A 24631-nucleotide genomic window follows, 5' to 3' on the forward strand; every position below is an offset into this window, starting at 1 on the left:
AGCACACACGTGTGGCCGGGGCACTTGGCGGAAGTGAGTGGTCATAGGGCTGCTCACCCCGGGCTCCCACCGCTGTGTTAAACACACATGTGTGTGCAGGGCTGCCTCAGTTACGGAAAGCACCCTTCGCGAGAGCCGTGTGCGTCCTCTCAGCCAAGGTGGCTTTCTGGTTGGTGGGATCGGGTGTCTTTTACAACCCCTTATTTATAGCTGGCCTGCCACAGTGGCTCTATTAAGCATAGATAACATTTATAAATGACAAACATACCAAGCAGTTCCCGGGGTTTAAAATCACTAACTCTCACGCAGCTCCTCACATGTGCACACTGTGTGAAGCCGGCCGCCTGTCCCCATGGCCCTTTCCGGCCCTGACCAGAGACCCGTGCGTGGCCTCAGGCCTGGTGGAAGCCCAGCTGCCCCACTTTTGTGCTTTTCACATGTGGGCACGGTGATCAGGAGCATCAGTCTGTCATTGGTGCGTGGGGCCCGGGCCCCCCGTGCTGTGTGCGCACCAGTCACTCCCAGCCCCGTGCGATGGTCTCCTGCCGCACCCCGTGCTGTGTGCGCACCTGTCGCTCCCAGCCCCGTGCGATGGTCTCCTGCCGCACCCCGGTGTCTGGTACAGAGCTGCCACCTCACATGGGCTTGAAACTGAACAGCTGTGGTCAGCTCACTTCACACAGACGTGGCAGGGGCAAGAAGTTGATCGGATGTTTTGTGTGGAAAATCGTGGCCTCTGGGGAGGCCTAAAGCACCAGCCTCTTCATCTTTGCTGAACCTGCAATATGCCGTGGTGCCGATGGCAAGGAACCCCAGCTGGGACACACCTGGGGCCCCTTCCTTCTGTCGCCTCGGCCCCGCTCCCTCCGGGCCCCGCTGGAGGCGTCCACCGGCACTGAGTCAGCTCTCCCCGCTCTTTCAGGACGTACACCACGGAAACGGGACCCAGCAGGCCTTCTACAACGACCCGAACGTCCTGTACATCTCCCTTCACCGTTATGACGACGGGAACTTTTTCCCGGGCAGCGGGGCTCCGGACGAGGTAAGCAGGGGCTGCCCGCCGCCGTGCGGGCCTGTCAGAGGGGCCGAGGCGGGGCTGCTCTGGAGGCCAGAGTGGGGGACGCCCAGCCCCGCACACACAGAAGCAAGGGCTTCCTGCTCACGTTCTCCCCAAGCGATTTCAAGCAGTCGTCCTGTGTGTGCACACAGGTTTTATTTTGCCTGAGGTTCACACGAGAGACAACATGATTTCTGGCGCTAATCTAGGGAGACTGAGGGGAAGCATGGGGCACCCCCCCCGGCCCTCCAGGCCTACGGTGCACGATTGAAACACCTCCAGGCCCCTGCTCATGTCCGTCCCTTGGGCGGGGCGCTGGTGCCATCCTGTACCTGCCCAGGGCCACACGGCGGCGGGGGATTGGCAGGCTCAGAGCCTTTGTGAGAGCCGATCCCCCAGCAGAGCCTGCCCTCACTGAACAAAGAGACCCCAACACCCAGGCAGAGTGCCCGCAGACTCCGGGTCTTACCTCTGGGCAGGACGCAGGGCAGAACGGCCTCACCCGTTGACCTTCTGGCTGTGCTGCGCTGGCGTCTGCAGGGCCGTCTTCCCACACGGCCGGGCGGCTCCCATGGCTCCCCCACGTGCGAGTGGCCGAGAGCTCTGCATTCTGTGCCCACACTCCGCTGTGGGAGTCTGAGAGTCAGAGGCCGTGGGGTCGTGCTGGCAAGCACAGCCCCTGGGCTCCACTGCAGGGCACCGAGGGTCAGGCCAGGGCCCGTGATAGGAGTTTCTCTCTTCCACGCAGGTGGGCACAGGGCCGGGCGTGGGCTTCAATGTCAACATGGCTTTCACCGGCGGCCTTGATCCCCCCATGGGCGACGCAGAGTACTTGGCGGCCTTCAGGTGAGTGTCCTGGCTTCCTGTCCCACGGGGCACGTACAAAGCAATCAGGAGTTCCGCTCCCGCGCCCCCAGCTCCTGCTCGGTTTTCCTGCTGCTCTCCAGCCTCTCTCTCCCTTCACGCACACGCGCGGATGCGCCCAGGGCAGCCGCTCTAGCTCCCCTCCGGGTGCCCGGGGGGCTCAGGCGTTTACGCAGCTTGGAGAGACGGGGCTCTGGGGTCTGGTGCTTCTCCTCATGCATTCTTCAAGCCAGAGGAGGGGTCTCCGACGCCGCCTTCTCACCTCCTGTCTGCAGCGGGCCGTCCCGGGCTTCACCTGAGAAGCGGGAACCCCCTGGGTTTCGATGGTAAGAAGGTGGCTGAGGCCCAGGTGAGGATCAGTGACGTGCTCAGAAAACCTGAGGTTCACGAAGAGCGGCTGCTCAGCTCTGGGAGATTGGGCCGTCTCCTGATTTTCCTTCCGACAAACCCTTTGTGCGACAGAAACCAGGCTTCCTCCACGATCGCTGCAGCCTGAGGCCACTGCCCCGCTGTCCACCCGCTCTGCCCCCCTGTCCACCCACTCGGCGCTGCTCTCTTCCGCCGGGACAGAGCTACGCGGCGATTTTCTGTACGCGCCATGTCTGCTTTTGTCTTCAAATGGGGATTGCGGCTTTGATCTGGGCCACATTGAAGTAATTCCCACAACCAAACGTGGACGCTCCATAGTGCAGGCTTCCTGCCTGTTATTTTAAATGGTGGCCTCCGCCGTCTCCCGAGAACGCCGTCTCTGGGTCCCAGGGCCCCAGAGGAAAAGAGTGATGTCCAGTGGCAGAGCTTGACAGGCTGTTGGTCTTTGTTAGAAAACCCTGTCAGTGCGCTAGGAATTGGAGCCCCGTGAGGTTTGCAGTGAATTTTCTTCTGCCTCGTTCTCGAACTCTGCTCTTACCCTGCTTGATCTAAACACAAAGCACACGTGTGCAGGCGTGTGCTTGTGATGCACATGGTTCTGCAGATGTATTGAGTGTGTCTGCGGATACGCATTCACGTGGCCATGTGCATGGAGGCGTGTGTGCAGGTGTGCCCGTGTGTGTGCGCATCTCTCTGCGGATATGCGTTCACGTGGCCGTGTGCATGGAGGCGTGTGTGCAGGTGTGCCCGTGTGTGTGCGCATCTCTCTGTGGATACGCGTTCACGTGGCTGTGTGCATGGAGGCGTGTGTGCAGGTGTGCCCGTGTGTGTGCGCATCTCTCTGCGGATACGCGTTCACGTGGCCGTGTGCATGGAGGCGTGTGTGCAGGTGTGCCCGTGTGTGTGCGCATCTCTCTGCGGATACGCGTTCACGTGGCCGTGTGCATGGAGGCGTGTGTGCAGGTGTGCCCGTGTGTGTGCGCATCTCTCTGCGGATACGCGTTCACGTGGCCGTGTGCATGGAGGCGTGTGTGCAGGTGTGCCCGTGTGTGTGCGCATCTCTCTGCAGATACGCGTTCACGTGGCCGTGTGCATGGAGGCGTGTGTGCAGGTGTGCCCGTGTGTGTGCGCATCTCTCTGCGGATACGCGTTCACGTGGCCGTGTGCATGGAGGCGTGTGTGCAGGTGTGCCCGTGTGTGTGCGCATCTCTCTGCGGATACGCGTTCACGTGGCCGTGTGCATGGAGGCGTGTGTGCAGGTGTGCCCGTGTGTGTGCGCATCTCTCTGCGGATACGCGTTCACGTGGCCGTGTGCATGGAGGCGTGTGTGCAGGTGTGCCCGTGTGTGTGCGCATCTCTCTGCGGATACGCGTTCACGTGGCCGTGTGCATGGAGGCGTGTGTGCAGGTGTGCCCGTGTGTGTGCGCATCTCTCTGCGGATATGCGTTCACGTGGCCATGTGCGTGCCTCTGTGCCCATGTGCACGTGTGTCTGTGGTTACACGTGTGCGTGTCCCTGGTGGGTGTGACTCCGTCAGAGGACTTGTCTGTTAGCGTTCTGCTGCCGCTCCGTGGGGAGCGTGCACGGGCCATGGGAGCCCTCCCAGCATCTCCTTGCTCATCTCCAAACTCAGAATGATTGTTGGGTTTGACCACACATGTGGCTCTGTGGATGGACATTCCTCTCCCAGTTGCTCAGTGGTTCATAGAAATAACAGCTCAGGTTTGATGAAATTGAGGGCAGCTTCTCAAGCAGTGAGGCCGGTCTTTATAAGTCGGAGCCCATCACCTCCCTAGGAGATTTCTCTGCCTGGATTTACCCCTGAATCACTTCTTGCTCTGATCTCATTGGTTTAATGTTGATGTTTCTTCTTACTCCTGATCAGATAGAATATGATTGTGACAGTTGCCTGCCTAATTTAAGGGAGAGGGATTCCCCCAAACAAATACAGTGTCTGAAAGTTTTCTAGTGTACGTAGTCGACCACCAGCTTCTCAAAATCTGAACTGTGCAGCACCAGCAGCGGGGTCCTCACTGCTGTCCATAGGGCGTCCTGCAGCCAGCACCCCTTTATCCTCCCCCCGCCTGAGAACCAGCCCTCCCGGGAGGCTACAAAAAAAATAAAAGGTCTGGACAGCCGCGTGAGGGGCGGAAACCCTGAAACCCTGCGGGGATGAGGCACCCCGGGGCACCCCGTGGCCAGCTCTGGCACAGATGGATGGTGGCACTGTGCTGGGATGGGTGTACGGCGGGGGACTGGGGGGTCTCTGCTTGCACATCGCCCGCTTGCGGTCGACTTCACAGGACCACATCCGCTGGGTGCTCTGGTCCAGGCACGGGGACGCCCAGCACCAGGAGGTCGTCCTCCAGCCTCGGGGACCATCCCCAGGCCCCCGCCCCGGGCCAGCCTTTAAGATGAACCCTTCACTCCGAGTTGCTGTTGACATTCTGTTTTCATCTTCTGCCAAGCATGTATAGGATGATACCTTATCAAATGAACTTTGTAAAGCTTAAATAGCTCCTTTGAAAAGGAAAATTGTTTCAGGGTTGGTTTTTTTTTTTTTTTTTATTGATTTTAATGTAAAATAGCACTTTGAAGTTTACAATTTATGGTTCCCCGGGCATCGATCGATGGGGGAAGAAGGGGCAGGATCCGCTTTCGCCTTTCTTCTATGCTTCTCCCCTTGTCGGGGGGGGGGGGGGTGCCCCCGGGGACAATGTGTGCCTTGGAGGCAGCACCTTGTTACTCAGACCCGTTGCCTGCCACGTTGCATTTCAGGAGATCAAGCCTGAGATGAAGAAGAGATAAGAAAGGTGCCCCTAATGAAATCCAGAAGGAGCCGCACTTTCTCCCCGGGCTCAGATTGAGAAACGGCGACCCTAATTCAAACCAGTGCGCCGCCAGACGGGCTTTGAAGTCTGCTGAGCAGAGGCGAGGGTTCTGGGCGGACGGGCACCACGATGTGCTCTCAGCCCTCGCCTGCCTGCCGTCTGGAGGCAAGTGGGTCGCCTGTGCAGTCAGGAAATGAAACTGGGATTACGTGTGCTTCTAGATCGTAACTTCCATTTAAATGTGATTTTATAAAGTTTATCAAAGATGTCAGAGAAACTGGATATTTTGAAGTGGTAACTTTAATCTTTTAATGAATTGAGATTTGCCTTTAAATTGAGCAACTGGGCAGACTCGTTTCATGTCCCCCCCAACCTTTCAAGCGTGACATAAAGATTGAAGCTCCAGATTGAAGCTCTTTGAACTTCCGTTACTTCCATAAGGTGTTTTTTTTTGGGGGGGGGGGTTTAAACAAAAATTTGTATTTGTTTATTGTCGTGGTGAAATGCACAGAACACTTTCTGTCTTAGCCATGTGGCGTGTGCGGTTCGGCGGCGCCCACCACGCTCACACTGCCCAGTCCAGCCGCAGAGGCTCTGCCTCCGTCCAGGATTCACTGTCATGAAGACATTGGGTGCAAAGCCCTGGACCTTGTTTACTGAAGGCAGTTCTGTCCCTCGAAGGGCATCCACATCTTTTCCTACGTGAACATGTTACCCGGCACGTTCTGTGGTGATTTAGAAGCAGAGTGTGTACACTCATGTTTAGCAGCCTTCCTGGAGGGCAGCACGGAGCCGGGACAGCGGGCCCCCCCAGCGGCCCTAGTGCATGCGGGCAAGTGCAGTGACGTGGTGCTGGGGCACCTGCCTGCAGAGGGGCAGGAGCTTCCCGGCTGAGTCCTGGAGGAACGAATCTGGGATGGGTTGTCAGGCACCCCCGCGGGAAGAGACCTGCAGTGCGAGCCCACGGGCGTGTGAGGCCACCTCTGGGGACTGTGGCCCTGTCCTTCAAGGAGCATGTCGGGGGCTCTGCCCAGGTGACCAACATGGCAGGTCTGGATGTTCCACAGCTGTCTAGTGGGAGCCTTGAGGGGGACTCGGGTGGGGAGGGGCCATCTCCTAAATACTTGCTGCTTGGAGTTGAGTTCCCCAAGGGAAGCCAGGGCCCTGCCAAGAGCGGGGCAGGAGCTCAGGAGAGAACATGGGGACACTGAGGCAGAGACCCAGGTTGGCTTCGTAGCAAGAAGGGAGCCACTGGGAGAGCCCTGGGCTGCGGTGCCCGGGCCAGCAGAGACCTGCTCATCATGCCAGGCGTGGGTCTGTGGGGCGTCCTCAGCAGGCAGTGCCACCTCTGTTGTGTATTCCTGGTGGTGGGGAGGAACGGGAGCGCTAGCCGATGGATGGCTGCTGGCCGAGAGTGCCAGGCCCTAGACAGGCCGAGAGGCCTGAAGGCGGTGATGGGACAGAGCTCGGAGCACGTGGGGGCAGGGCAGCCATGCTGAGCCCAGTGGGGACCATGGTGGCCGAGGGGAAGGGGCACCATGTTGGCGGGATGCTGGACGGGAGGGGTGGAGAAGCCAGCAGAGCCAGGCGCCCCACCTTTTGCAAGTGACAGCCAGCCAGGAGCAGCAGGGAGGGGCAGGGGTCAGAGCAAGGCACGCTTACCTCACCTCTGAGGAGGCAGCAGGGAGAGAGGAGGGGCGTCCCCACCTCACCAGGGCAGGGTCTGGGCGAGCAGAGCACAGAAAGCTGGGAAGTGCGGGTCCAGGGGTCATGGGGGTGCAGAGCGGGGGCAGAGAGGAGAGGGGACGGCCGAGGGCCTGGCCTCAGTGTCTGGCTTTGCCCTGGCGGCCTGTATGCTCTCGCCGGCCACAGTGCCCTGGGGCGGACGGAGCAGAATGGGGTGCCGGGCATCGCTGTCGGGGGCGCGGCCAGGGCTGAGTGCATGGTTCCCATTTTTATCTGTCTTCTGACTCCAACTGTCAGCGGCTTTGGAATGCTTGGTGGGCCCAGTGACCCGGTGAAGATGCTCTCTCAACCTGTGGAGCCCCCAGAGCCCAGCAGTCACAGCTGCACAGGTGCCCCGAGTCCCGGCCCACCGCAGGTGCAGCACAGGTGCGGCCGACCCAGGTCGCAGAGCAAGCGCCCCAGTCCCCTCCTGGCCCTCGAAGCCAGGGTGTGCCCAGCGTGCGACAGAAGGGGTTTCCAATGATCAAAATGCTGTGGTGGTTTAAATCGTGTCATCAGCTACCGAGGGCACCAGGCTCCTGTGAAACGGGGTTTGTCCGTTCAGAAACAGTGGCTTCTGTCCATCGGGCAGCTCCACCTCCTGAGAACTCTGTAGCTGCAGACGCCTGGCCAAACGCACACGAGAAGGACGAAGCCGCAGGCTCTGCCGTGTGAGTCCTCAGGCACCTGGTGCAAAGAGGTGTTTGTGGGCCGGCGGTGTGGACCGTGTTCCTGGGGCCCTCGGAGGCCCTGGGCTGCCCCCCACGTTCCCACGTGCTCTCTGGCATGGGTAGGCACAGTCCCCGGGGACAGCGCCACGGGCCCGAGGCCTCTGATGTCCATGAGTTTGGTGCGTTTTGTGTGGGGCTGTGGTTGGGAGACAAATCAAAGAAGTCATTTCCTTCCAGAAGTTGAAACCAACTGTTGAACAGGTTACTGCATTCAGATTCCCCTGTGGGTTTTGGAGACGTGTTTGTACACCCGTGTAATCTGATGTTCTGTGGTGTTAGCTGGACGTGCCCCATAAACGCTCCTGGCACTGTCCCCGCCACGGAACAGCCCCAGACTGATAGCAAGCATGCTTCACATTTGCAAAGTGTGCTCAGGCCACCCCATCTGTTGTGACAGCTCGCACCTCTCCTGGACACACAGCCCTCCTCCGTGGAAGGCCGCGACGTGGCCAGTGAGCTGCAGGGGGGAGGGGAGGGCTGTGTCCCTGAGCAGCTCACTGGCAGCCAGCCCTGATGAGGCCTCGGGAAGGGAGTGGGCAACGTCCTGGGGCTGTTCCCAGGCCCAGGCTCCGTCCCTCCGACTGCTGCGTCCCTGAGCCCCAGCCCTCACAGCCAGGGCACACAGAGGGGGCTCAGGGGACATGATGGTGGTGGTTCCTGAGAGCCGTGTGCTCTCTGCTTTCCTAGGGTAAGGGATGTGCCAGGCACGGACACTGGCCCATCTCTTCTCTGGGAGACATGCCCTTCCCCCTGGCTCTGAGGGGACAGTGGATGGTCTGCAGCCTTGGGAAGCCCCCAGCCCACCCCCTCTGCCCTCAGGCTGCCCTGCAGGAGGTCCAAGATGACCCCCAGAAACACTCACCTTACAGCGATGGTTTGAGAGAAGGTCTGCTGTAAATATTGACATCTGTATCCAAGGCTACATTGTTTGTTAAAATTTCATTCTAGAAGTAAAATGCAAGGCTAGATTCCCGTTTTCATTGTGACATCTATGAAGCATGGGGGTCCTGGGTAGGATGATGATATGGGGTTTCTAGGAGGCTGACGGGATCCTCAGGAGAGCCGCGTTCAGCCCCCTTCTTGGAGGTGAAGAAGCAGACTCTGTTGAGGGGAGGTGACATTTCTCAGGGCTCCCGAGAACCAATCTGGAGACTACTCGGCGCACGGCTGGCTCTCAACAGCACTGCAGACTTTCTTAGCTTCAGCTGGTGTTTGCGACTACAACCTGCAGGGCTCCAAACCAGGGGAATAGAATGAGTGTGTGCACGTGCGTCCACGGCTCACGCTTGCGCGTGTCTGATGGGCCCGTGCCCTGCTTACGCACACATGCAGACACGGGGTTTCACATTTTGTTTTGATTGGCTTTGCGTGATGCCACACAGCAAGTGTGGACGCCAGGGACTCACTTGGTATTAACTTCCTCTAATGAAGGTTTTAATGGGGCTATTTTTTTAATTTTGTGAGGGGGATTAGAAATGGAATAGCTCAGCAGTACTTCAGAGCAGAGAACTAGGCCCACCACATGCATTTGCTGCAAAATGGCTGCTAAAGTGCTTTGTGAATGAGCCAGTGTCTACACAAGGTGTCTGTGTTTTTCACTGAACAAAGGTCTTGGCTGTAAGATCCATACCAAACACATGGCTAAAACCGTTCTTCGGCCTGAAGACTGTTTATGTGACAGGAACTTCATTAAAATAATCAGAAAACCGTCTCTCTGGAAGGGCACAGGCAGTGAAAAGCATTGGCCGGTGTAGACCGGCCCTGCCTGGAAACTGGGTCCTCCCACGGGGAGGCAGACGGCGTCTCTGGCCATGAGGTGAACACGGGGCTCTTGTCCTGGCTTCCGAGGCACTCCCCCATCCCTCTGCCCACAGCGGCCGTCCCGCCATGGCCGGACCATTAACCCACGCTCCGGCGCGGGCCCTGAGCAAACGGTCTGCTTAGGAGACTGGTGCGCACTTCGTGTTCACAGAGTCGGAGAACTTTTGTGCAGTGTCCCAGTGGACATGAGGAAGCGTGTTACAGTGTGAGGCAGGTGTCGTGTGCTGAACAGTCATCCTGACAGCAGTGAAGTGGGCCTAGGCCACATTCCACCACGTGTTTTTTAAGTTTTAGTGGAACGTACCACGCGCACATGTTCACATACAGATGTGGCCACTTTCTCACGACAAGGGCATTGTGAGTCATGGCAACAGGCCCTATGTCCCGAAGATGACGTGCACTCTCTGGTCGTTGGCGGGAATGTCTGCTGGTCCCTGGTCAGGAGTCACAGGTGGTGTTCCTGCGGCCCCTGACAGATGGTCCCCTGGGCGCAGACCTGGGTCCCCTGAAGCCACTTGACCAGCCTGGGGCAGACGCAGTCCAGAGGAGGCTGCGTGAACTGGGCACAGCCTCGGAAGAGAGAGGAAAGCCATGTGAGGTTCAGGAGCCAACGCTGGCCTGTGGCCGCCCAGTTTGAGGGTCCAGAGGTGAGGTTCTCGGCTGGCAGAGCACCCGCGTGTGCAGTTGGTCCCGTCGGTACGGCAGATCTTCTCAGTGCCTGACCTGATCAGAGGGACCCCCGGAGGCTGCTCCCGCGTCGCAGACATCCTTCTCGGAAGGGCTTGCTGGCAGGGTCCTCAAGCATCAGGCCGTGCGTGTCCCACGCCTCCTGCAGAGATGGGCGGCCGGATCTTAACCTTGTGTGTAGTTTCCATCACTTCACCCCCCGGAACCAGAGGGACTTCTCGAGAGGATCACAGTCGGAATCATTCTGAGCAGAGAAACTGTTCATTTTGCTTCTGTTGGCTGATGCTGGTGCTTTATGGAGTGGACTTCGCAGACATTAGTATAAAATTTTATTTGCTACTACAAGGCATGAGAGACTGTGGAGGCTCTCGTCCCAGCCCTGCTGTGCTGTGGCCCTGGTGTTCCCTGCTGACCTGGGTGGGAGGGGACCGTGGGCCAGGCTGGGGGCATGCCGCCATCTCCCCATGTGGGCCTGTGGACACCTGCTTGACTGACTTGAGTCAGAGGTGAGCAGCAGGACCTGCACGCCGTTGGAAGCTGCAGGAACAGGAAGCAGCCCTTTGATGCCACAGAAACTTGGGGAAACCCGGACTTCCCGTGGCCACGAGCAAGTGAGGAGTCCCGCGGAGATGCATGGCGCGTGGGTGATGGCGAGCCGCCTCCCAGCCCGCTGCAGGCACACGGCCCAGAGAGAGGAGGGAGACTCTGGAAGTCTGTGGTGATGCATTCAAAATGGAATAAAGCAAGTTTAACTGACAAAGTTGTTTAGCTTCTCGTCGTAATGCGGTCGCAGAGCACAGAGCACATATTTATAGGATATAATTAGACTGCATGCTCGTGAGTGGTTGTTTCCTGTTAAGAAGTGTTTTTTCTACTTTTCAAGTGGACGGGTTTCCTTGTTTCCCTGGTATCCCTAAACCACTGAACTTCCCAGTGGTGTTTACATTTGTAACCTGTCTGTTCTCTTAAATTTGATCACCAGTTGTCGCTTTACAGATCCCAGGTGTCAGATTGGCCCAGCGATCACCCTTACACGCATGTGTGCGGGTCCAGTCACGTGTGGCTGGTGCTGTGGCCTCGGGTGGGTGGAAGGAGCACACCAGGGCCCCCTCCAGACCAGGGCTGCTCAGGGGCTCCCCCACCCCCTCAGACACACAGCTCTGGGTTCCTGGTACTGGGGGCAGTCAGTGGCTGTGCCGGTCTTGAATCAGGGCCACATAAAGCAAAGCATAGGGGTGAGCAGAGCCACCCCCCACAGGAGCAAGACAGGACAGCCAGGGGACAGGGATGAGGGGAAGGGGGGACCTTTAGCAGCCTGGTCAGCTGGTGCCGTGGGGGTTATAGGTTGCCTCGAATGTACCACCGAGCCTACTCAAGAACCCCTGTGCTGTGGCTTCACTGGGCATTTATATTGGGGCTTACCAGTTTGGACATTTAAGATATCAATGAAATGAGCCGTGATCATACTGGGTTGATCTCCCAGCTCCCTCATGGAGCCCTTATCCTGCTGACCTTGAGGGGAGACAGGGCAGACTCTGTCAGTGGCCATCCACCCTCCTCCATGGCTGTGTCCCCAGCTGACCCTGTGTCCCCCTCTCCTGTCCTTTACAGAACCGTGGTCATGCCCATCGCGAACGAGTTTGCCCCAGATGTGGTGCTCGTGTCGTCAGGCTTCGACGCTGTGGAGGGCCACCCCACACCCCTCGGCGGCTACAACCTCTCCGCTAAATGTAAGTCGAATTTGCAGATGGTCCAGGAGCACAGTCTGGGTTCTGCTGTGTTTATGACCAGGTGTGCTCTGTATTTCAAGCCTCCCCTTTAGTAACAATGGGAGGGAACTCTCCTCGTCAGGTCTTAACTAAAAATATGACCGCACCAGCTGCCCCAGAGAACACAGGGTGCACGGCGAGCCGGTGTGGACCAGGGTGCGCAAGGTAGCTCTCCTGGGGGCCGTGCTCCGGCACAGACTTCAGAGACTTCCTGACCCAGCCGGAGGCCCAGTGGCCCACGCAGTGACCGGGCAGAGGGCCAAGAGCGAGCAGGGTGCCCAGCACCCCTCCGCGCGGCCAGATCGTTGCCGAGTTCCGAGCCTTACGGGCTCACCCCAAAATAACGTGGCTTCAGCCCCAGAGCTCCGCAGTAAAACAGGTGCCGCAGTGTAGCCAGGCCGGTGAACTTGGGGCTTCCCAGTGCATCGAAGAGTGACGTTAGCAGTGCACTGTAGTGTGTTAGACATGCACTAGACGGTCTGCAAAACCATGTACAGACCTTCATTGAAAGCAACTTTGTTGCTAAAATGTGCTGACCGTCATGTGAGCTGTAGGCGAGTTGTGATCACCATAACATAATAATAATAATGAACAAGTTTGAAATATTGTGAGAATTACCAAAATGTGACAGAAAGACGCAGAGTGAGCACGTGCTGTGGAAGAATGGTGTCTCCAGACGTGCTCGATTGAGGGCAGCCACGGACCTTCCCTCTGCGGAAGGTGCATTCCCGTGAAGTGCAGGACCAGGTGCACTCGGGGCCCGCGTCACTGTTTCCATCAGAGAGAGACGAAGCCAAGGCTTCAGGAGGTTTCAGTCTCGCCAGGCCCACAGCGCCAGGAGCACTGCCCAGCCCTGGGCCCAGTGTGCTGGTGGTAGCTGGTGACCAGGGTGGCGCGGTTTTGTTCGGCTCTAATCAACGTCAGACGCTTCTGGTGAGGATGGTAATCACCATTACCCGCCAGGCGCTCTCTGTGGATGGGAGGGGATGTGGATGCAGGGGGCACCCTGTGGTTGTCGGTGAAAGCCAGACCCACCAGACTTGGGGTGTGGGAGTCCAGGAGGGGCCCTCCCAGTGGTGCGTGTGCCCGCGAATGGACACGCACACACTTGTGCTCAGCACACTGCTGACCAGAACCCCCGGGCCTCTGGTCCCCAGGCTGCGAGGGCACGCCATGGGGACGAGCTCATGCTCCCCCTTCCGCGGTCCCAGCATGCAAGCTGAGGGGCTCCTCCTGGGGTTCCTTCCTTCCCCCAAACGAGATGATTTGCGGCATTATAAAATCAAAGCACCAAAACCGTAATTCCTACTCTCAAACAGATCAAAAAGAATCCCAAACTGAAATTCTTCAATGAATTTATTACAATCAGACCTGGCTTCTATTATGTGCTTCAGAGCGCCAGCCCCCTGGGTCTCTGTAATGTGATGTAATGCGTTTCTGGGCGCTTTGATCCGCGGCCAGGCGTCGGCTCCACGGCTCGCCCTTGTCCTCCGCTTGCATCTCCCGTTTCCTCTTGCAGGTTTCGGGTACCTGACAAAGCAGCTGATGGGCTTGGCTGGCGGCCGGATCGTTCTGGCCCTGGAGGGGGGCCACGACCTCACGGCCATCTGCGACGCCTCGGAAGCATGTGTTTCTGCTTTGCTGGGCAACGAGGTAGGAGGACCAAGGGGCCCGGGGCTGCTCCGTGCACGGGCTCAGGGCCCAGGCCTGTTGCAGCTGTGCTCCGGCTCTGGGTTAATGCTCACCCCGTATAGGACTGTTACCCGTTTGACCAGGCTCTCTGGTTAGGGCTGAAGGAGGTGAGCAAGAGGACCACCGAGAACCCTCTTCTCTGTAAAGGTGGCTCAGGATCCTGTATTTGAAAGGTGCTCACCTTTGCTGTGGGTCATGTTGAGAATATTCTAATCTCTCTTCCTTCTCTGTGGACAGTCAGTTCTCGGGGGGTTCTCAGGTAAGTTCTGGGGGCGGTGTCCCTGTGCCGGTCTTGCAGGCTGGGGCGTGGAACCCTGGCTCCCTGCTCTGAACCCGTAGCGATGCCCAGGCTGGGGCCCCTGTGCTGTGTCCCCACTGAGGCCGCAGGAGCGCGTCAGGGAGACGCTGGCTTGCACAGCAGAGCTCAGAGGGTCCGGATGGGAGAGGGAGTGAGCGGTCAAGGGGGAGAGTCCCTGGGAGCATCACATCCCGGAATGACACTGGGCCGGGGCCCCTCCCTCCTGGCTGGTGCTCCCGGTGGGGAGAGCTGCCCAGCTGGGTGTGGACTGGATGTCAGGACAGGAGGTGCCGCCCTCGACAGGATGCTCTGCAGCTGGCCGAGCCTCTGAAGTTTGTGACACGGAACTTACCTGTAGCTTCCACCAGGATTTTTGGAAATGTGCTCTTCCTGAAATTCTAAGCCCATCCGCAGGCCTTTGGATATGGGGTCCCACACCTACCTCCTGACCTCCTTGAAGGCCGGGTCCTGGCCCCTTACAGCACAGCTTCCCCTTGTTGCTTGCTGTGGCGTGGGCGCCTGGGTCCCAGAAGCAAGTCAGCTGCTGCCCCAGGGAGCACAGGCAGGGCCCGGCCTGAGGAGGGAGGTGCCGGGGGCCCACGTGCGGGACGCCTGGAGGCAGCCCTTGAGCTCTGCTCCCACGCCGTCCCCTGAGACTCACAGCCCCTTCCTCAGGAGACGAAACTGACGAGTGCAGGTCTGCCGCTGGCGAGGACACAGTCCCGCGGGGCAGGCTCCCCGGGTGTCCAGCGGGGGGTGCTGTTGTCCCTGTGCTGGTCACCACCAAGATTCAAGGGAGCCCGCGTGGCAAGGCCCTGAAATGAGGCCGGAGGACACACAACTTGGGAGGACAGACCACCCCAGCTGTGCAGCGCTGACCCCACATGGCGCGGGCAGTGCTGGGGTCCCCGGGCCACTTGTGAGGACCCCTGATGTCCCGTCCAGGAAAAGGCTGGAGAGCAGAGGGGCCTGGAGGGTGGATGCCGGGGAGGCCAAGGTGGACATTACCCAGCAGCTGTCAGGCTACAAGCCAGGCTCCAGTCAAAGAGGCCCTGGTGGGGAGGGCGCCGCTCCCACTGCACTGACCCCTACTGGGAGACACCAAGGCCAGACGGCCCCGAAGCCCCAGAAAGGGTGATGTGAGGAGTACCAGCCGCGTCCCCCGAGCAGGGCTGCCCCTGTTGAGGCCCGTCTCACGCGCCATAGACGCGTCCTGGGGCTCCGTCCCTGCAGTGTCTCAGCCTGGAAGCTTGAGCGCCTATTAGGGTTCCTCCAGGAGGCACATCTCCGAGAGCTGGTTCAGGCTCACCCCGAGGCTGCCCTCCTAGGCCCCCAGCGGGGACATGCAGCAGATGGTGGGCCCACAAGGCACTTGAGGAGGGCTCTGACGGGAGATACAAAGCGGGGTTCAGGCAGGCCCTCGAAGGCACACATCAAATTGGACTGCATCCAGTAAGACAGGGTGGAATGATGACATGTAGACAGGTCTCCAGTGGTAGGACGTAGGGCTCTATCCTCAAGCCATTTGCGGTCAGCATTGCTCCCTTGAACTCGGGTGAGCCACAGAAGGCCCACTGTGGACACAGCAGGATGAGGTGCGTGGCCTGTGCCCCTCCAGGCTGAGGGTGGACAGAGCTGACAACACAGCATTTGGAGGCAGAAGTGAGGTCGGGACCCAGGTCCTGGCATCAGCCATACAAGCGCAGGATCACGGGTGAGCATGGCCTGATTTGGGGTCAGATCCTCGGGAAGCTCTGTGCGTGTCCTGTGCATGAGCTGGCCCAACAAGGGGAGGAAGGCCAGGTGTCCCCGGGGAGTGTGGCACCCGGGAGGAAAGCCGTGGTGTCTCACTCTTCGGCCCACACACCCAGAGGAGGGCGGTGACTGAGTGGGCACAGTCTTCGGGCAGCCGTGGTGGAGGAAACCCCTCCCAGGCCTCCTGGGGCAGTAGCCCTCGATGGCTGAGCTCAGGGGCTGGAGGAGGAGAGTCGAGACCCTCTGCACCAAGGGTGAGGAGGACCAGCAGTCAGAGGCACCAGGGCCCGGCTCCCCGTGAGGAACTGCTTTGCACCCACGTGCCCCGTGGGGCCCAGAGCTCGTGCTCCCTGGCTATCGTTGGGGCAGGCCGTGGCCAGCGGTGGGGGTGTGGGCGGTGGGCTTCAGGCGGCTCTGTTGTCCCCTGACAGCCTTCTGTCCTGCATGGTGTCCATTTTAAATTAAGTCACCAGTAGACCGCAGAGCCCTGTGACGTGTCTCCTTCCTGGTCAGGTGGTTAGCAATGCACTTGGCTCTTCTAGAATAGAACACCGGTCTGTTTTGAAGTGTCCACATTTCACCCACTTTTTCTTTACATAAAGCAATCTTCTCCCCCCTTTTTTGTTAGAGTTTAAAGGCAATTGAGTAATATATCCAAACTGTCCTGAAGCTTTTTGATTCTTACAGCTAGTTATTTTAAAATAACAATAAAGAACTTGGCTTTCAGCTCATTCCTGTTCTTGCTTCCTGGGTGTTTGCTTCTCCAACAAGAGAATGTTCTTTTCCTTAAGCACATCAAAGAGCAGGAAGCACTAGTTTTATCAAGGTCTCTTAAAAATCTTTCTGATGCAAGAAAGTTGGGCCAAGCCCCACTCCTCTGCCCCACAGCCGTTGAGGGCTGGAGCGTGGTGTGTCGGACAGACACTTCAGCACGCGCTCCCAGTGGCTAGCAGAGCACGGCGGTGTGCTGCCTGCAGCAGGGGGCGGGGCAGGGGAGGGCCACGCCTATGCCCCAGCCATGAGCGGCCGCGTACGTGCTCAGGGACAGCAGGGAGCTGGCGGAGGACGCCCCTGGCATGAGCTGGGAGCAGAAGCTTCAAAGAGCGACCAGGCGGTGGCCCAGGGCCCCCGGAGGCTGACTGTTATGGAGGCGGGTGAGAGCACAGAGCCCCCTGGGGCGTGGTCCACGGTGCTGATGCCCCTGGAAGGAGGACGAGGACCAAAATCTGTCCCTGGGGAGCAGCCCTGCTGCGGCCAAGAGGCTGTGGGGGAAGCACTGGCCGGACCGACTGTGTTTGGGGAACAGAGGGGCGGGAGCCAGCTAGCGGGCGCAGTGCCAAGGGGAGGCTGGGCAGGGCCTCGTGGGCACGGGCAGGCCTGCGTGCAGTGGTGTGGGGTCACACAGCTACACATCGTCCTCCTGTGATGTCTTCTGCATCCTCTGGATGGAAGGGGGGGCAGGCGCACCTGCTGCGTGACCGACGTGGGCTGGGGACCTGGCTGTGTGACAGCCCGGGGGCTCTGGCTGCCTGGTGCCGGCCAGAGAAAGGCCCCCAGTGGGGACGGGACGGGTGCCCCCGAGGACGGGGGCCTGGTGCTACCATCACTAAAGTTCTGCCAAGGTATTTTAATAACCATTTTGTCAGGATGCTGTCATCTGTTGATCCTTCTCACCAAAAGTGTGAGCACTTTGAAACTATGTAGCAGAAAACGATTTCCATACCTAAAAAGACAGCGGGAGCCCTGAGCAGCTGTTACCGGACCAAGCATGATCTGTGTGGGGCAGAGTTTTCTCGTCCTCAACGTTGGACGGTCTCTGAGTGTTTTCCTGCCCACTTTTGCTAAGGCTAGCTTTTTAAAGACTGAACATGATAAGCCTCATTTCCAGTTTGGTTCTGAAGTCTGCAGACTCAGGTGGGGGTGAACGCGGCATGAAGGTGGCCTTGGGGTCTCCTGTCTGTCACGCTCAGCACAGGATTCTGCCCACAGCCGGCCGGCCCATTGCTCCCCCGAGAAGAGCCCGCTCCCAGAGGAGGCCCACAGCCCGGGTGCAGTGCTTTGGCATCAAGTGACCTACTTCTCCAGCTGAGCTCCCCTTCCAGATCACAAAGACCCCAAGAGGTCTGGCCGTGAGGGGCGTGGCCACGGGCGCAGCAGGGCCGCCCTCCCTGTGCTGCTGCTGGACGGCCTCTCTTGCCCCTTGGACCCCTCTGTCGTGCGGGTTCCCACTCTCATTTGTCTCTTCCCCTCGCCTACACCCCCACTCGACCCTGCTTGTGGGGGAGTCACTGCTGCCTGCCAAGGATGGACCAGATCACCCCTCTGCTCTGCACCAGCCGGACCCGCCCTCCCCCCCGGCACTCCGCCCTCTCCCCCTGCCTGGCCGCAGCCTGTTCTGCTCCCCAGGGAGCCGGGGCTTCGCCTGTCCCGCTTCTTCCTGCTCTTTGCTCAAAGGTCACCCATTCGGTGAGGGCCCCTCCGCCCCACGCACGGACATAGCAGCCTGCCCACCCGCACTCCGTGTCCCAGGACCTCGTTCTGTCCTTCTCCATGGCATTTAGCACCTTCGGACGTTCTGTTGGGTTTACTCATCCAGTATGGTTTTAGCTGACTGGCGGTCCCTCCCCGGGTGGGAGACACTGTGAGGCTGGGGGTCGGGTGTCTGCTCTGTTCAAGTTCGTAGAACCGGGATTTACACTTAGTGGGCTGCCCAGAAGATACATATTAAATAAAAGAATAGAATCCCAACTGGTAAGGGGGTCATATTTCGAGTCATGAAGTTTCCCCCCCTTTCCTGGTCCGTTTTTCTTAAGTCGAGCCTAGAAGCAGTCCGTGTCATGTCTCCTGGCCCTGGAACAGAGCCCAGCGCCGGTTGCTGCGTGACTGTGAGGTGAGCTGACCAGGCATCAGCCTCCGGGTCGCTGTCTGGTGCTGACCCCTTCCACTGTCCCCCGGTCGTCACTGGACCCCGCAGAAACCAACCATCACCGCTGCTCACTCTGCTTGCCTTTTACCCCTTTCCTCCTGAGACTCCCAGGGCCATCTCCTCAGGCCTCTGAGCACCCTGCCCCCAGGAGGGCACTGTGCCCTGGGTTTGTCATTGTCTTTCCCCGGATTCCACGTAATTGCATGACAGGCAGAGCGGACAAGGTTGCCGGTACGGGGTAAGGACCCTTCTTCTTGTTTGCCCCTCGTGCAAGCACACGGTGAGGCCTCCACCCTCCAGCGGCCTTTGCCAGGTGCTAGGGACAGAATGAGCCAGCCCCCATTGCCAGCCCAGCAGCGGCGCCGATGCGTGGGCCAGCCAATCCCCTGAGGTGGCTCAAGACGGGGGAGCTGACAGTGGCAGAGGGTGTTGGGTGGAGGGTGACATAAGACCCCAGAGGGCCAGCCGCCCCTGGAGTGTGGGTCCCGCTGGGAGACGGGCCGTGGGGAGCCCCCACCCTGGGACAGGGGAGCAGCTGAGCCAGGCAGGCCCCCTTCGCTCTGATGCACCCCTCTGCTTCAGAGTGATAATTTATGGAATGAGTTATGTTCCTAAAACCCTTTTTGTTCTTAAAACTGAACTTCTGACAAATACTAGAGTCGGGGCGGGACAGGCAGGAAGGATGCAGCAGCAGGCTCTGATGACCCCGACCCAGTGGGTGGGGCTTCGTGCCAGCGGAGCCTGGGCTCTGCTCTTCCCGGCCCTCGACAGAGGACCTGGCTGGGCAGGCCGCTCTCGGGGTTGCCACTGTCCCCACAAGGGGTCCCAGCCGTGGGGGACAGCAGAGCTGTCTCTGTCTGTCCTGCCTGGGACCAGCGGGTTGTCGCAGGTTGGCGGCTGGGGTGAGCTCCCTGCAGCGGGCCTCGGCAACACTTGGCATCCTGACACTTGAGCTCTGCCAGTGGGAGGGGTGAACAGCACCCAGGGCAGGGCGGATCATTTCCTTGTCGCTGCTGGTGCTGAGCATCTTTCCAGGTGCCTGTTGGCAGCTTAGACTTTCTCTTCTAGTGAAGCTCACGGCTTTGGCCCACGTTTCTCCTAAACCGTATTTTTCCTGTTTATTCTTAGAGGGGGAAATTGGATGGATGGGTAGATGGATGAAAGGCAAGATGGGCAGATGGGTGGGTGGACGGACTGATGGACAGTTAGGCGTCTCCTCTTTCTCTGACCTCTGGAGGAGTGAGCGCAGGATCAGAGTAATCTCTTCCTTGACTGCCAGAGTTCTGGGCCGTGGAGACTCGCCCACTGCGGCCAGTTTTCCTCGTCGCACCCGTGCCGTGGCCCCTCTCCCCGCCGGTGCGCATTTGTGTCTCGGTGGCTCCCTTACCCAGTCGTGCCGGAACTTGTCCAGTTGAGCTGTTTCAGAGAATCAACTTTCAGCGATAGCAGCCTTCCTTTTCCAGAATTTGTTTCTGCCCCTTTTCTGTCTATTTACCTCTTTCCCCAGGACTGTTCTCTTGCTCCTTCCTGTACTGTGCACCTACTTGTTCTGACATCTGCATTGAAGGCTCAGTATTGGCTGCGCCTCACACGCTGATACGTGTCATTTTCACTGCTTTTCATTTCTAAGCATTTCCTGCTTTCCGGTCACCCGTGATCACTGTGTTGTTTAATTTCCAACCTCAAGACCGCATGGTTCTCATTTGTGCCCGGCTTCTAACAGATGGCGCTGTGCTAAGAACAGGTGCGGTGGCATCGTGGGGGGAATGTGGTCTGCCTGCGTGGACGTCCACGCACGTCTGAGGGCGCGCGCCTCCTCCGCCACATTCACACACCTCTGTCCGTCGCCCAGGCTTGCCCGTGGTGCCCTTCACATTTGGTTTTCTCTGCCGACCCCTGTCTGCTCCTTCTGAGGAGGACGTGCCACCCTCCCCTCGTGTGGCGCGTCTGGTCACCTCCGTTGGCTCTGGCGATGTTCATTTCCTGCGTGTTAAGCACATTTACCAAACGTGCACAGACTTTAAAGCATCACATCCTTTTGATGAATTGACATCTTTGTCACCGTGTAGAACCGTCCTTTATGTCCAGCCACGGTTTTCCGTTTACGTGTGTCGTGCGGGGAACCCGCAGTGTCCTGCTGCCTCCTCTCCAGTCGCTTCCTCCATAAACAGCGCGAGGCTGGATTCCATGATGGGTTTTCTCGATAGTGCACAGGCTGCCTGTTAAGTGGACACGGGTCCTTACGGGGGGTTTGGTTGCACCTTGTTTTCTGTGGCTTTGCTTTTTCCAGACTCATTTCTGCGTCTGTCCGTGCTGCGTTCTTCCTCCTCTTCTGCCCTGTCCCCACGTGACTGAGGGTCCCCCACATTGCACCCATCCCCTCCACTGGGTGGAAGGTAACAGCTGGCTGCTGGTTGCCAGTGGTGAGCCTTACGGATGTCGACACATCCCCGTGACACGGTCAGTGGCCTCTTCCCTCCCCACGCCACCCGGACCCACGTGGGGCCGCAGACCAAACACAGCACACCCCTTTGGACATGGCTTTCCCGAAAAGTCACTTGCTTGCCCGAGACGGACCTGTGCCGGCCGCTGCCCTGTGTCTGCTGGCTCCGTTGGGCAGCCCCCGCCCCGGCCCCTCCCGGGGTGTACGTGCAGTCCCTGACTAGCCTCTCCCCTCGTCCTTCCTCCTGCTGCCCTTCCCCCCTTCCCTCCTTCCTTTGTGGTCACTGACTTGACACCATCACTGTTATTTTATGTAGTCCCTGTGTCCGTGGCCTTTCCTGCATTCACGTTCATCGTCTCTCCCTGCTTCTCTGACCACCACCCGGGACCACCGCGCCTCCAGCACACCCCGTACATTTCCTGGCAGAGGGGCACCGGTGTCAATGTCCCCTGGTTGTTTGCCTTTATCCAGGTTGTGATTTTACCCTCGTTCTTTTTTTTTTTTTTTTCTTTTCTTTTAAGCAGGCTCCACACCCAGCATGGAGCCCAACGTGGGGCTTAAACTCACAACCCTGAGATCATGACCTGAGTTGAGATCGAGGGCCAGACGCCTAACAGACTGAGCCCCCCAGGCGCCCCTGCCCTCGTTCTCGACTGACGGGGCCACAGTTGTGGCCAGCAGTCGTATTCTCTCTGGACGCTCTGAAGCGACCGCACGGCGTCTTGCTCTCCGCCACGTAGGAGCTGGTGGCTGGCGGGCTGTGTCCCCCTGCAGACTCCCATCTTCTCCAGCTCTCTGCTCGTCTCCGGTGCTCTGCGGCTTCACTCTGCTGCGCCTGGGTGTGGGCGTCTCGTGTGACGCTTCCTGCTCGGGTCTCGTCCCCCTCCCTCTGGGACACAGACCCTCCCCCTCTGCCCGCTCCCTGTGTCCTCGGTGCGTTCAGAGTCATTTCTTCGGCTGTTGCTTCCAGGTTACCGGTGTTCTCCTTAGCTGATAGGAGTTTCCAGGTCCTGCTGTTGCATTTTCATTTTTAGAAGTTCTATTTGGCTCTCTTTCAAATCTTCCAGTTCAGTTCACTAATCCTACATTAGTCTCTTATTTTTAATACACACTAAACATACTTTATAGTTTAAAACTGATCGTTTCAATAACCACAGTCTTTGAGGATCCAAATTTGTGTTTTTTACTAGACTTTTAATTCTGGGTAGCTTTGGACCTAGAGGAAAGTTGCAGAGCTGGCCCCCAAGCTCCCGTAGGCCCTCGGACAGTTTCCTCTTGGTGCCATCTGACCTCGGTGGAGCCTTTGTCCCAGCCTCTGGGAGCCAGCCCTGACCCGGCACTGCTGGCCCAGACCATGCCCAGATTTCGCTCGCCTTCCCACGACTGCCCTCACCATGTCAGGGTCCCCGTCCTGGACCCCACTGTGCATCCAGCTGTTCCGTGTCCTTACTCTCCTCTGGGCTGTGGCAGCCTCTGAGCCTTCCCTTGGTTGTCATTTTTGAAATATTGATAATTTTTAGCAAAGAACGCCAGTCAGGTACTTTGTAGACTCTACCTCAGTGTATGTCTTGTTTTTCGAGATACTCCACTCCACCTCTTGGAGAGGGCATGTGTACACAAATTATGTGGAAGAATTCTTGAGGAACATGTATCTCCTCCTTGTTACTTATTCAGTCACTGATTTTCATCAGCGCCAACTCCTGGACACTCCACGCTCTGAGTTATGGTCCAGAACCGTGCTGTGGTCTCTTTTCCGCCTGGCCTCATGTGCATCCCTTTAGCCTGCCCGTCATCTTCCTGAGCGCTCCCTCCGTCTCTGGTACTGCAGGACGCGCCAGGCTCTTCTAAAATCTGCCCTGCCCCAGCCTCGGAAAAGACCAGGAGCCTGGCTCCTTTTACTGGAGGCTGGTGTTGGAGACCTTGCTGGTTTCTCTGGAGCCCAGACCACGCTGGCTGACTTCTGTGTTTTATGATGGTTTTGGCTGGGGACTCAAGCATTCTGGAACTGAACTGAAAGCACGAGGCAGCAGCCTCACAAGGGGGCCCACGGCTGCTCTGCCAGGCACCCAGCCCCTCCGCTTATGGCGTGTGAACCAGGCAGATTCTCAGGGAGACTGCGGCCGACGCTTCCCTTCTCTGCAGAGCCCGGGCTAAGAACAAACCTCTCCCCACCAGGTGTCTGCGGGTGTGTCGTCTGCATGAGCCTGGCTCATCCCTGGGAGGGTTGTGGTCATTCCCACACAGGCCTGCATGGCCCCCAGCCTGTCCCGGGCAGTTCCAGCTTCCTTCTGGAACCCAGTAGATCTCCCCCGGTGTTGTAGGCTTGTCTAATTATTTAAAGTTTTTTAAAATTATTTTTGTGTTTTCATGATGTATTTCCCCAAGCGTGCTTAGTTGTCATATTGCAGACTTCCCGGCGTGCCCTGTGGGTCTCTCACTGGCTTATGCTTCCTTATGAGCCTTTGTGGTCTGCACCGAAGAGGACCCTGGGAGCACAGGGTCCCCCTCGGAGAGACTCCGCGACTCCGCTCGCTGTCTTCTTTCTTTTACCTTTTCCCCATTTTGTGAAGAAGATCATCAGTAGATGTTCAGGCATTCTTATCTGTAAGGACTACAGACGTGAAAGTGGTATTTCCAGAGGTTCTCATTATTTCCCTCATGTTGCATGGTGGTGTAGATGGTGTCTCAGTGGGTCCCAAGCAGACGTCCTTCTGCACCAGCCCGCTCCTGGGTGCGGTGTCCACTCACACAGGAGCTCACGAATACACCTGACGGTCCCCTGAGAAAATATCTCAAAGAAAATAAATCTACTTTTGTTTTAAAAAAAAAATCATACGGTAAATAGCAAAGCCATGTTTGGCTTTTTCTTCTTCTCTGTCCACAAATACACTCAAGAAACCGACTTTGTCCCCTCGTAGTGCACATGGGGATTGACATCGTGTACATTGACTGTGTATTTTTATATTATTTTCTAGCTTGATCCTCTTCCAGAGAAGGTCTTACAGCAGAGACCCAACGCTAATGCGGTCCGGTCCATGGAGAAAGTCATTGAAATCCACAGTGAGTTGCCTGGGCCGCCCGGGGGCATGGGGTGACCCAAGTCACTGAGACTGTCCCGTAGGTGGGTCTGCGCCTGGTCCCCAGTGCAGACGCTGGGTTCGCACCAGCCTTCCCGCTGAGAAGCCCTGTGTGTGAGCAGACACCGAGTGACTAGCTCCGGCCTGGCCCCTCTGCTCGTTCCCCTCATGCTGAGGGGCCCCCTCATCTCTGAGGGTCCCGGTGGAGGCCCCCCAGACCTCCACCCCATCCCAGGCGCCCCTGCCTCGGGGAGGACCGACTCCACTGGCCGCCTCTCCCAGGGGCCCAGTCTTTGTGAGTTGTGAGCCAGGTGCTCCCTGGCTTCTGGCTCCTGGAAGACGTGCCTTTAACGGCTCTAGTGGAGTCGGGTTCGAGCGGCGGGAGGCCCAGTAACCACGCTTCTCCGCCCAGGCCAGTACTGGCGCTCCCTGCCACGCCTCTGCTCCACGGTGGGGCACTCACTGGTAGAGGCCCAGAAGTGTGAGAACGAGGAAGCCGAGACCGTCACCGCCATGGCCTCGCTGTCCGTGGGCGTGAAGCCCGCCGAGAAGAGGTGAGCGTCTCTGCCCCGCCGGCGGGCCCTGC

At 58.5% G+C, this 24631-nt stretch overlaps 1 protein-coding gene across 5 annotated transcripts in view; it reads left to right on the top strand.

Annotated features, from left to right (window-relative positions):
• The window catches only part of HDAC4 (histone deacetylase 4), a 292587-nt gene that overhangs the window by 263004 nt on the left and 4952 nt on the right, over nt 1-24631 (top strand). For all 5 annotated transcript variants that reach the window (XM_088021462.1, XM_088021465.1, XM_088021464.1 and 2 more), the window contains 6 exons: nt 923-1042; nt 1806-1903; nt 11697-11815; nt 13374-13507; nt 23944-24028; nt 24458-24599. In XM_088021462.1, the coding sequence (XP_087877588.1) occupies nt 923-1042; nt 1806-1903; nt 11697-11815; nt 13374-13507; nt 23944-24028; nt 24458-24599 (698 nt within the window). The remainder of the gene's footprint in view (nt 1-922; nt 1043-1805; nt 1904-11696; nt 11816-13373; nt 13508-23943; nt 24029-24457; nt 24600-24631) is intronic.

The sequence above is a fragment of the Eumetopias jubatus genome, unplaced genomic scaffold, assembly GCF_037043125.1.
Source record: "Eumetopias jubatus isolate StellerSeaLion01/CBP00866 unplaced genomic scaffold, mEumJub1_p1.0 scaffold_3, whole genome shotgun sequence".
In the NCBI taxonomy this organism is placed as follows: domain Eukaryota; kingdom Metazoa; phylum Chordata; class Mammalia; order Carnivora; family Otariidae; genus Eumetopias; species Eumetopias jubatus.